At 34.7% G+C, this 13,806-nt stretch overlaps 1 protein-coding gene across 1 annotated transcript in view; it reads left to right on the top strand.

Moving 5' to 3' along the window:
- The window catches only part of LOC126810918 (metabotropic glutamate receptor 5), a 76,842-nt gene that overhangs the window by 56,609 nt on the left and 6,427 nt on the right, over positions 1-13,806 (top strand). The window contains exons 3-6 of the mRNA XM_050536294.2: positions 4,263-4,498; positions 11,506-11,749; positions 12,450-12,645; positions 13,267-13,387. Of these exons, the coding sequence (XP_050392251.2) occupies positions 4,263-4,498; positions 11,506-11,749; positions 12,450-12,645; positions 13,267-13,387 (797 nt within the window). The remainder of the gene's footprint in view (positions 1-4,262; positions 4,499-11,505; positions 11,750-12,449; positions 12,646-13,266; positions 13,388-13,806) is intronic.

Genomic DNA, 13,806 nt, shown 5'->3' with positions numbered 1-13,806 from the left:
TGGACTATATAAAGACGGGCATACGCCATGAGTGTGCTATGAGGGGAAATTTTCCCCGTACAGCGGTGCTACGTTACGGCCTACTCTTATATCGAAGTCCAACTGTCAAGGGATATTTTACGTGTACGCCAATGTGTACATGGGACCTCGGTTTTCCGTCCCATCCGAACGATGTCCCTTGCCAGGCCTTCTGTCCTGCACCACTGACAAGGAGGAACCACGCAGGAAAATCCCGATGAGCTTTCTCGGCCAAAACAGGGATCGAACACGGGATCTCCATGTTAGCGAGCCAACGTCTTGCTCACTGGGGGGCGGGATGGCTGAATGGTTAGCACGTGCGCGCTGTATCATAAAGTCTGTCATTGAGTCAACTGGCGTGATTTCGATTCCCAGGTTGTACGTGGTTTCCTCCCTCTCTCTCTCTGTCTGTCTTACTCACTGAGCCACCGTGGCTCTAAAAATCTGTAAATTGTAAATTCACGGAATTCTACTCCGACTCTTATGTTCTGTTTTATAAAATCATGAGATAGATCTAAAGACAAAACTTATTTATTTGAAATCTATATTCATTGTCCCCTTATGCATGCGTGGTTATGTCAAGCAGTCGGTATATTATATTTCATTTATTAGAAAAAAATAATTGAGTAAATGAGAAAAAGAAAACAATTCTCCCATACAAATTATTATTGTTCGGTACGTTTTGAATGTTTATTAGAAAGAGAAAAACATGTAATAGCTTTTCGATACAGGTTAACGTATTATTCAATATCTTTGAATTGGTATTCGATACTGGAAACATTATTGTGTAGATGGATCTATAGCCACTCTTTTATTGCATTCCCATCAAAACTCGTGAAAGACTTGATGCTTTTGTGGACTCTCCTTAAAATTGTTATCAAAGACGTGCTATAATTTGGACTGTCTGTTAATGAGGAAGTCTAAGACGTTTCTTGACATGATTCTGTGCTGGTATTTTATAACCATTCCTGGTAAAGCCGTTAATAACTTTTGGCTCTTACTGTCACACTGGAAACCTCGACTCTTCGATTTATACTTATAGTCATTAGCATATTTACTAATTTATTACTGATGGCAAAATTACAAATCGTGCTCTATAACTTAGTGATTTAGATTTATCTATACATTTACATAATATTTTATGCGAGAAAAGGGACCATAATGGCGCTGACTCAATAACCAGGAGGTCCGGGCTGAGATTCCGATTTTAAATGGGGCGATAAACCAAGTTTCATCCATGCACTCGTTGGTATACATATAAAAGAACAGTTGAAGATTAGAACGAAACGCAGCTGATCGGGCAAAATGTTCCTAGTAGCAAACTGCATGGCGTATGTTCGGCTTTCATTAGTCTGGTTAGGGCTTTAAAACCCTATTTCTTTTTATAACAGTTTTGAGAAATACCATGCTGTTATAACTGCGCTGTTTAATTGAGATGGCTAAATAAGCGACTGATGATCTTAACGCCAGATATCATGACATGTGTGTAATGTATTTCCGTGCTAAGAGTGACATATTCCAGTCTTTAATACCAGACTTGTTGTAATAATTACAGTAATATACTGGCATCAAGCTCATTGTATACCTCCTGGTTATATCACCAAACACGCAACGAAATTACAAACTGGTATTTGATTTTAAAACATATTCTATTTTAGTAAACAAACTAATTTCTCCAACAAAAAAAAACTCAGCGCAACCAAAACTTACTAAAGTATAGTTGACTTTAGTAAACAAATTAATTTCTCCAACAAATTACCCCGCACAACCAAAACACCCCAAAATGTATTAACACACACAGAATTATGATTACTAACTATTTGCAAAAGACAAGTATCTATATATCTTATACACGGAACACAATCATGGGAGATGATTACTAACTATATATATTTACAAGCTTGTAAATTTGTTAATAGCCACACTTGTTTTTTCGCGTCTCTTTTGAAGAGTCCGGCGGACTCGAAAGCTAAGAATACACATGATTATCTGGATTTATGTGTCTTTTCATTTCCTTGTCTGGATAGATATTCTATATATAATTTGCAAAAATAACTAGTATCTACTTTATTATACACGGGACACAAAGCACGGAGTACCATGTCTGGTTATTGTTGGGAGACGTTTCGATTATGGTTCTATAGTCTTTATCTAGTGCCCGTGCATATCCAGTTAAATTATTAAATGCCGGTTTAGAATGCCTCGATCTCTTTGATTTTGGTAGACACTACTACAGATGTGTTTGATTGATTGACAATCTGTCTTCGTTTTGATTTCTACTTGTATCGATAAAGACAGCGTTGAGATATCACCGATCCGCTGTCGACATGGAAGGCCTATATATACACCGAAATATACATTACATTTGCTTAATATTTGGGAACAATAATAATATCATGCAAAGCTTGCCCAAACATTATTCTGAATAACAATCCAGAATAACCCAATGTATTGCTTTTTCTTTGGCCTAATCAAACCGGTTTAGCTGCTTTAAATTTCTACGATGCTTACAAACATATCCGATAATGCTACTTTAGCGTTATTTTTAGTCGAATCCCCACTTCGGTTCAAATATAAATCAGTTTTTGTTTTCATTATTAATTATTTCGTTCCCCGTTACTTTTCAGATTTCCCGGTTTGCTTACTGTTTCGTTCCATCCCAAAACCGATAACTATTGAAAAAATGATCTGGAAACAAAACACGGTCTAATACAGTGTTCTGTCGACATGGTAGTTTCTAGGTTAATATTCATTTGAATCTCAGATCTCAGTTGCGGCTTTTAAGTTGGTATATATAAATGTCGAGTTAGGTATTGATATTCGCACCCGTATTTTGAAATTTATATTATTTTTATAATTAGAGTTGGGAACACCTACAATGTAGTAGGATCTCGGTTGGTTATGGTATTGATATAATAAGGCGTACTCGTCTTGCTGTTAGATCTACTTATACAGATGTTTGAAGTAAAACGTGCATGGTTATGTTTCACATGAATGAGAGTTGAAAAAATTTAAGGCCCTTGTCTCAAGAGATCTTGCAAACAATCTTTGCAGTGTGGGCAATTTATTACAATTTTGTTATGTAAGAGAAATGGGATTTAACGTCAACTCGACACAAACTAGGTCATTTCGGGGCTGACACATGGTTCAATTTTATTTCAATAATTCGCTTCCGCGTTGGGTTTTTTTAAGCAGTGGGAGGAAACCGGAGACGCGCAGAAAACCTGCGAGGTTAGACAGGCGACCCTACACCTTGTCACGTACAACCTACTAATCGAAACCACGCCAGTTGTCTCAATGACAGACCTTATTATACAAAGCGCACGCGCAAAGCATTCGGCCACCCCCAGCCACACACACACACACACACACACACCCACACACACATATTGTAATGAACCCCCGCAAGGATGCATAATATATTTTTGATTTAGGAATGTGTCCTAGTTATATGTAAAATAAGTCCTAGTTACATCTAAGGATGTAGTTAGAAATATAATGCATTATGTAAGAGCTAAATCTGCCTAATGCAGAACTTTCGTTTGGCCTCAAATGTTATATAAATCATTAATAAATCACATGCCAAGCCCATGATTAACGCTCTAGAGCATGGGATGCATTTGATTTTAAATGGATTTAAACACGTTTGCTAGTTAATGATTTAATTAAAAAGTGAATAATCGAGACGTTGTTTATTATCGTAACAACGATAGTAATGATAATCGAGACTACATTATTCTTCTAATGAAAATGACTCCACCCAGAATAAAGTAAAATCACTGAAATTTTCAACATATATCCCTATTCTGAATACATCCTGGAATTCATTATCTACTTTTAAAACTATATTATAGCTAGAACTGTCAGCTCTTAATCTAAATCTTACATAATGCATCCCTAAGGAATGCGTCCTAGTTATGTCTTGGAATATATATATTTAGGAATGATAGTGATATTTTTAGGGATGTGTTCTTGTTTAGTATTTTCGATTAATAGTGACTGGATTATTTACTCTATTCTTAAAGAAACGGGAAAGTAAAATATTTGCACCCTTTTGATAACGGAGATTATTGTCTAATGTGGCGTGTGCTTTTGTCTGAAAATTGCAAGAAGCTTTAATGACGTCATGTCTTGTCCAGTTTCTCTTTGTGGTTATAATATTGTGCTACTAGTTGTTTATGTTGTTTTTGTTACTGATGTTTCGGATAGCTTTCACAATTAAAGATATATATTTATAATTTTAGTGATGGTTGGGGTAATCGTCCTGATGTTGTTGAAGGTGTAGAGGAAGAAGCCGCTGGGGGTATCTCTATAAAACTCTACTCGCCACAATTAGATGACTTCGATGACTATTATTCCAGCCTGTATCCAGAAAATAATAGCAGGAATCCGTGGTTTAAAGAATTTTGGCAGGAACGATTTGTATGTAGATTAAACGCAGGAGATGATACTGACACCCGATATAATGAAATGTGTTCAGGTAAGTAGACGTTTTGGGCCATTTAAATACAAACGTAGGTTAATTTTACTGTAGCACTTTGAGAATATACAGCTATTGGTAATAAATATTTGACCTAATCTAACTATATAGCTACATCGGATATTTTCAAATTAGGTTGTATGCAAAATTTGTGACAATTCGATCAAGACATCGCTGAGATGTTTTAAAGTAGTTTAGCCAAAGCTCGTGGATAATATCTTATTCTTACATTTTCGAAATTAGGCGAGTCTACGGTGATTTAGAATATGGTCTTGGTGAAAATGATTATGTGTTTTTAATTTCTGTTTATTACAAATCGCAATTTCGCTATGGCTCTAAAATTTAAAAAAATATTATTCCGGTCTGTGCTATGTTTACTTCCCATGCAACACATTAAAATTCCTTTAAAATAGTGTCTCTGTAACACAAAGGTATCGTTCGTGATAATTATTTTCAATTGAAGGACAGGTTTACTCGAATACTGGTCCCATTTCTCTAAGAAAAAAATATATATTTTACTTTTCTTTAGTAATGTTAATAGGAAACATATATAAATATAACATTTAAATCCTCTTGAGGGTAGGAGTACTGTGTCATCCATATGTGTAGATTTTTATAACCCCACACACAATCTAAATCAAGCTACCTTAAGATCTAGAAGCACATTTATTCTATATTCATTAATATTTCTTTGTCGAATATTTTACAACTGTACTAATTGCACAATTAGTACTTGTGGGGGTTTTATTTTCAAGATAAAAACTTTGTGATGCTTTACATGTAAAACAAAAAGTTCCTCACGCGTTAATTGAACAAAAAAACGGAACGATAATTTACAGATTCAAAAGACTAACCTAACCTTGTTTTGCACATAAGTGATTTAGTGCGGATCTTTGCTTTTTATTGCATGCTTTTATCAAGACCAAAATGAGGTTTCTAATGACTTGATATGAAAAGACAAATTACGACCATCTCAAAGAAATTTGAACGGAATGGAAGCATTTAAGGTTAATATCTAAGTGCTAAATACATGAAAGGGCAGTATTGATGTTTGGCTCTTGGTGATACGGGAGTTAATTTCAGAGAAATAAATCAATCGAAATATAAAACAAATTGTTTGATAAAACAAAATTATAATTTTATACATTTTTTCGATATCTCAAGGGGGGTGCATCTAATGTTCATATTAAAAAGGAATATATGGGCAACTGGAGTCAGAAAAACATATATTAACCAGATTCTTCATTAACAGGAATCCCCATAAGTGATTAGAAGGTGGTAGGAAGTAAGCTTTGTACTTTTAACTTGATTAAAGATACATTATGGGAGATTAGATAAAGAGCTGGCAGTTTTCATTATAATAGTTAAAAACTACATAATGTAAAGGGAATTTGCTGAAAATTTCAGACAAATTGATCCACTCTGAACCGAGAATTTAGGGATTGAATTTTAGTTCTAGCCTCGATCATCATTACTAAAGTCGGTACAATAAAAATTATAGTCTCGATTATCCATTTTATATTGTCGTCGCCCCTGCCTCTGTGTGTGGGTATGGGTGTGGGTGTGGGTGGGTGTCTGTGTGTTGCCTACAGGCCGCAATTCTTAAGTGATCGTCTTGAAGCTTTACATACTTTGTATTTGTTTGTTTGTCCTGTACAGGCCATATTTCTTAACCATCATCTTGAAACTTTGCATACGTATTCTTTATACACTAAGAAACACCCCTATTGTTAGTGGTGCATGCCCATTTTCTTTTTGTGTATCTGTGTGTCGCCTACGGGCCACAATTCTTAATCGATTGTCTTGAAAAATTTTCATATTTATTCCTTGTACCCTAGGGATGATCCCTATTGTTTTTGGTGCATGTTCGACCCCCAGTGGCAGAGCCACGCCCATTTATTGTATTTGTTTGTTTGTTATCCAATTCGGAATGATCCAGCATAGGGATTGGTTCATGTCCAACCCCAGAGGCAGAGCCACGCTCAATTTTTGTGTTTTTTGTCTACAGGCTGGAATTCTAAATGGATCACCTTGGAACTTGGCATATTTATTCCTTATACTGCTTACACTGTAAGGATAGCAACTATTTATTTTGGTGCATGTAGCACACCCACGTTTTTGTTAGTTTTTATCTGTAAATACTCTATAGGTTGCAATAATTAACAGATTTTGTTCAAATTCAGCATATCAATCATTTTTCAGAAAAAGAATAAACAGAAACAAAACTAAATACAGGCATGCCAAATATAGCTATATTAAACTAATACTTTGCAAAGACTATGATATGGACTAAAACTTAAGAGGTCGAGTCGTGCAAAGTGGACAATAAGTGACGCCTTCACAGGTCTAGGCATATTGCCACATGTTTAAATTACCAGGTCGTATCATACTGATCAATTCTTTAACCTTTAAGAAGTAATAATAAAGTCGGACGAGATATTCAATTTTAAAATTAAAACCGAAATACGCGATTATAAACTCATTTTATAACAGAGACGTGTAGACGGGGTCACGTAGGGGTTTATTATTTCATTATGTCTATGACATTTGATGTGGTTATGGCCATGATGTACATCTAATTATTCTATTATATTTTGTAGCCATTCTTTGTGGCCATCTGGTAACAGTTCTATCACTGATTTACGTAGTTTCCTGTTTGGATCGAATCAACTTAAGGTGTCAAAATTGGCATTATCATTGCTTGAAATACGTTCATGCCCATTTTCCGTTCAATGTCTATGGGATTCTTTTATGTAAAGCAATGAGACATTTTAATAAGACATTTTATTGCCAATTGCATTGAATTTATTAGCAAAATGCACAAATGCGCCTAATGTTATAACCCATTTACTCATCTTCGGTCTAGCTCGGTCCCATTATAAAGGTTCTGAAATATAATATTTTATCGCAAGTGGTATAAAATGTCTGCATGTAACATGTAAGAGCATTGTTGCGTAAAATGATGTATTAAATTGCTATGATTTATGTATGCTTTGATATGAAATAAGCGCGAATCCGATTCTAAGGGATCTTCAGATAACTGAGTGAAATATTTTTTGAAATTAATAAAAAAAAATATGTACGGTTTCCATTTGATTCTCACGTCAAAGGTGACTCAAATATATTTTTTTTATATCGCGGTATAAGATAGCTCTAAAATATTATCATACAGAGCTGTAAAGAAATACCAAATTTTAATTTACAATGATATTTATACGAAAAGTAGATATGTAATGAAATATTAAACATCCAATAATAAACAAATTAGATATAATAATATACCCTTTGAGGTTTGGCGTCGTATTTACATTATCGTCGATTGCTGATCATATCAAAGGTAGGGGAAAAACAATGTATCTTACGAGTTCTTGTCGTAGGTTCGTTGGGTTGTGTGGCTTAACGTCTAGTTCCACCGAGGGTGATATCGCAGAAAAATTCTTACCATTGAATCATGTTAGATTTCAAGTCTAAAAGTATCATTAGCAGCCTTAGTTACATATTAGAGATATATTAGTTAAGAGTTTAAGAAAGAGTTGGCCATTCTTGCTATAATAATTCAAAAATAGATGATAAAAAAAGAAAATATTGAAAATTTCAGTCAAATTACTTTATTCTGAAAGGAGTTGTCATTGTTGGAAGTTTGGACTAGAAATAGGCATCAACTGTGTCCACACTGTCTACGAAAATTGCCCAGACAGACGATAACTCCACCCAGATATTCTCGATTATCAAGTAACATTCTCAATGGCTATGGTACCCTCGCTAGGTAGGCCTTTCATTGGAAGTCTCCGGTAGTGACGTCAGTGACTAAGGGTAAAAGTTAGCTTGGTCGGCCATTTATTGATTTAATTTTAAATGGACGACTGTTTAAATCAAAGCTGCATCCAAGCCATCCGAGGGTCTACAGAGTTGACCCTGAGCTTGACATGTAAATAAAGATCTAATTAATAATTTCTATAACATCTAAGGCCCAAATAAAGACTTGCAATAGGCAGATTTGGCTCTTGCATAATGTATGTTTAACTTTTTATAGAAACAGTTTGACTAGTTGTAGCAATAATGAACATTGTGTATTGTAAACAATTACACCAATATATACGACAGGCCTACAAATTTAAAAGTAAAGCAATAGACCAAATCTTAAAAGTTTATAATAATAGCTAAGTTAATATATATTGGTATACAAGAAAACATTATCTAGGTCCTGTTTTCTAGATTTTACCATGATCTTTCTAGAGTTCTTGTCAATCATACTAACTTGTTAGACCCATTAGCACACATTTATTAACCTATATTCCGCCTAAATCATCAAACATATTTTGACAGCTATAGAGGTATTAAATAACCCGACTGAAGATATCAACTTTATCATAACTGACTTGATTTATGGTAAAACCAACTTTATTTTATTGACACTTTCATTTTATCTTTCTCCACCACAGCATCTTTATCTCCTAAAGGTCTGGATGTAAAGTCTTTAATCATTGGTCAATAATTCTATCCCACTTGACAACCACCCAGTCAATGCTACCCTTGAAGATAATCGAATTGGATTTAATTCTTATTTTGAGTAATTATTTTATAATTGAGATTAACAAAGGCAACCTTCCTTGATGAGAGAAACAGACATACTAGTTTATTCAATTTATCTTTTCTGCAGTAATTACATTAACCCCCTTTTCCCCTTTTAAAACAGAGCGTTGTAAGTCTTTTCTGATCAATTAGTTGTTGCGTGTATAAAGAGACGATGCAATATATTTCGTTTGCAACAATTTTCTTAAAATCAAATTTATTAATTTTTGTGGGATAATTGTTGTTGTGTATCTACAAGCCAACTAAAATTTTTGTTTTCGTGGCACAATATGTTAAGCCATTACAAGGCTGCTAAAACATTGACTTGGGTTTTAATAATCTATGAGTGTGGGGTCGAGAAGAGGCACCCAGGATCTGTTTTTGCAATTGTAATCATTATCTTTCTATAAATATTCTATTAATGAATAAAATCGGGTGGTCCATCCTCTCGGTGGTTCTTGGTGGGTAACTTAGCGTAGAGTCTGTAAGAGTGGGGGGGGGGTGGATGGCTGAATGGTTAGTGTGCGCGCGCTGTATCATAAAGTCTGGCGTGGTTTCGAATCCCCGGTTGTGCGTGGCAAGGAGTAGGGTCGCCTGTCCAACCTCGTGGGTTTTCTCCGGGTCCTCCGGTTTCCTCCCACTGCTAAAGACCCCTACGCGCAAGCGAATTATGTAAATAAAATTAAAACCATATGTTAGTCCCGAAATGACCTAGTTTGTGTCGAGTGGACGTTAAACCCCATTCTCTCTCTCTCTGTAAGAGCGATTAACTTATTTAATATACGCCCACTGCATGAAAAATTTTTCAGAAATAATTACAATTTAATAATTTCAACTCATAAATTAATTATCAGAAATAATTAAGATTTGAGAGGCTTCTATTTCTTCCTTCACAAGACATGTAATCAGATGATAACTATAGCTTTTCGTGTTATCGGAAATCGTTGATAAGGCACCGTGTATCCATTTAATTCAATCAAACCATACCTTTAGCATTAAGAGCGCCCACAAGAGTTTTCCAAGTGATTATCAGAAATCCTTATTAAAAGGGCCTTTTCATTTCATGAACATTAATACTTTGCAGAACTTTCAATCGAATAACTTTAGCCCCTGACGGACTGACATAGGTGGCGACAATATACGGCCACATTTAAGTGTGCGTGCATAAAAATGAAACAAGAATTAACAAGTCAAGTGAAGATACTAACAAAGCCAGTTTGTCTCGCAGATCTACATTTTTATGAGCTCTTCGTAATATGATAATATCCACATAATAACGATTTAGTCCAGCCATTTATTTATAACGGATATTTAGTGAATGTCAAACATTCTCTTCTTTTTAATGAGAGTTACAAACTCTGTGATAAACGCAATTAGTATATTAACAAAAATGCACAGATTGCTACAGATTTCTTGAAAATCTTTTTTTCAAATATGAAAAGTACAGATATTTAATCCTGTAACAGGTGATGATCATTGACCTTCAGACAGTCAGTAGCACAATGCTTCTGTCAATAGCAGACAAATGTTTGCTTTAGTTCCTTGAATAAGACTTAGTCGAACGTGGAACTGCTTATAATAGAACCGTTATTGCTTATGTCAATACGTTGAATTGACCAGATTGAAGACTAATAGTGTTTGTGATTAGTAATCCATCTTAGGTTATTAGGGAGGTTAAATAGCTTGATGAATTCGGTTCTAGCTTCTAGGTGATGTAATCTAGTTTTATTCCTATTATTTCCACATTACTCAATCACCTAGGATAACCAGCCATTAAAAGACCCATCACTGATATAATCTCCTCAATTATTATTTAGATTTGGTTCAGGATTGCCTCAAAGCCGGGTGTAGTTATAGACAAATATTTTGAGTACGGAAATATTTTTTTTTATATTAAAAAAAAAAGATTATGCTGATTGCTTAGGTCGGAAGGCTATTCCTGTCGAGATAATAAATTGGACGGATTCTTTTATTGTCGATATCATTCTCCAAAAAACATATTAGTGAGACATAAAGTAATACCAATATTGCCCAGCGGTGGCTTGAATTCCAGTAGTAAAAAGTAGGTAGAAAGTTTTAAACAGGGTAAATCTCTTGCATCGTCGAGAAAACTATAATATGATTTAGTACTAATCGTAGCAGTTTATAGCATACTATTATATATATATATAGCCTTACAAAACAGTTACTGCAAACGATTGGGTGGAACTGGAAATGTATGTATTGTATTGGCAGCATTGCGATCAATTAAATCTGAAGTGTTTGACTCTTCGCCACGACTGTGGGGGTACTGGGAGGGATAAAGTCCCCTTTTTGTTAATTTCCTCACCGTTTTTTGAAACTTCAATGGTCAATCAACAAATTGGACACTAAACAGACTGACATTTAGGACATACACAAATATAACTCTAATCGTATTGGAATTGTATTTTCAGCTGATTCCAACTTGGCTAACAGTAAACAGGATTCTAAATTAGGTTTTGTAGCAAATGCTGTGTATACCATGGCTTATGCCTTACATAACATGCACCAACAATTGTGTGATGGTAAACCAGGACTATGTGATGCCATGAGACCAATAAATGGCAGTTTGTATCTCGACTACTTACTTAACGTTACGTTTAACAGTTACAGTGGAGAAGCAGTTCATTTTGATGATCATGGAAATCCCCCAGGAAGGTATGTATATAAGTCCATATAATTTGATCCTTGTTCTTTCAAAACCTTATTGGATTCATATAGTATCATCAGTGCTCTCCGTTGTATTGGGGAATTATGTACATTAGCTCTGAAAATAAAGGTATAGTTTTGTCAAAAAGAGATTTAACCCACATAGAAATCCAATATTCCTGCTCATGGAAATAAAATAAAAACGGGTTTATCTTACTTTTGTGCACCAACTGGGCAAACGAAAATGGTTTCATTGACGCCACTGTGTAGGCCCTACATGGGTCCTCACTTGTTCGTCTCGTCCGAACAACTAGTAACACCCTCTGTCCTGCACAGCTGAGGGTAAATCCGACAAGAACATCTCCGGGAACACGGCAACACTGAGCCGACCCCTCGATCTCTTGCACCATACTCAGAGATTATTTGTAAAGTCGATGTATAAAGTTTTCTGGATACTAATTTGACGTTATATTAGTATAAACTTGCGCCAGTCATTTAATGTGTGATTAATGTTGTTTTTAGGTTTTGGATAACAAACACGAAGTAAACTGTGATTTAAGAGAAACATTTAAAATAAAAATATTCATTTGCCTGATATCTTGGATTCAGTTTCATGTGTTTCAAGCTTACTGAACACACGACTCGATTAGGGTACTTTGCTTTTAAGTAGATCGTATTCTAGAATTACTTTATATGATTATTATTAAAGGTATGAAATAGTCAATTACCAACCACAGTATCACCCGGATGGCAACGTCACTTACACTTACGTCAGTGTAGGCACGTGGATGACAGGCACATTAAGCTTAAATAGCAGTAAAATCCACTGGCCTGGATCTGAGAATACTGATCGCAGGGAACCAGAATCTATTTGTAGTAAACCCTGCCCTAAAGGTCACGTCAAGGTCAGTAAATACTATGTAACAGTTAACTAGCGTTTACTGTGCTGGGTAATTACGATACATGAATATTATTAATATGATTACAGCGTTAAACACCCACGTTGATATAGCATATGACATTTCCATTTGATGAGAAATTGATTTCATGTAATGCCACAAAACGTTTTATTTTCTCATTTTGATGGGGTTTTTTTTGTTGTTGTTTTTTTTTTTTTTTGGGGGGGGGGGGTTAATAATGTAGAAATGAAAAATTACAGTACAAAACAAATCAAATTGGTAGTCTAGTGTTCAGGAAAAGTACACACATAATTTATAATATGCAATGCAATAATACAAGAAATGAGATTATTAGAACATAATAACCTTACTAAACTACTTGTAGCACAATGGGAATATGTGTTCGTTTGCATCTTTGCATCGAATACCGCCCACTGAATTGCAATGGAATTTATAATATACGTTATTTCAATCGCAAGCTTGCACAGTATATCATTTTATAATAGCTTTATTATTTCAAATAAATTACGATATCTGAATAAAGATAACTCAATATAAGTATTGCATTTTTATGTCCCGTGTGTTCTCTGGGTTGAAACTATATTAAAAAATGATTTAATTTATTAGGAAGTAAAGGGTTCATCGTGTTGCTGGGTATGTATACCGTGTAAAGATAATCAGATTGTCACTGATAACAGTACCTGTACACCGTGTGATCTAGGATGGTGGCCAAATTTTAACTTATCGGGTAAGTGAACCACAATAATTTGAATTCATTGCATTGACTTTCAAATAACTTCATAATAACCAAGGTTTTATTTATTTTGTATTTGGTGTAGTATTTAATGATAAAATGGGTAATTAATGATCATTGACAGTTTTGTCCGGCATAACAGGATGTCCAAGGGAGAAAATGGATTTCGCAATATTGGGTCCGTTGGAGTTATCCACCTTTCTCACGATATTTGCGACCTTGGGACTTTAAGAAATGGGGTTAAAAGAACTTCATAATACCCTTTTTACAAGAGTTTTAATTGTGCTATTTATTTTGTATTTTTAAATATAAAATAAATAACACAAATTTCATCATTAAATACAGAACAATTAAAATTATAATTAATGATTATTGCGTTATTGTGCCTGTTACAAAAGTGGGGTTAAAATCGA

Source organism: Patella vulgata, chromosome 2, assembly GCF_932274485.2.
Source record: "Patella vulgata chromosome 2, xgPatVulg1.2, whole genome shotgun sequence".
Lineage (NCBI taxonomy): Eukaryota > Metazoa > Mollusca > Gastropoda > Patellidae > Patella > Patella vulgata.
This window is presented reverse-complemented; position numbering and strand designations above follow the sequence as displayed.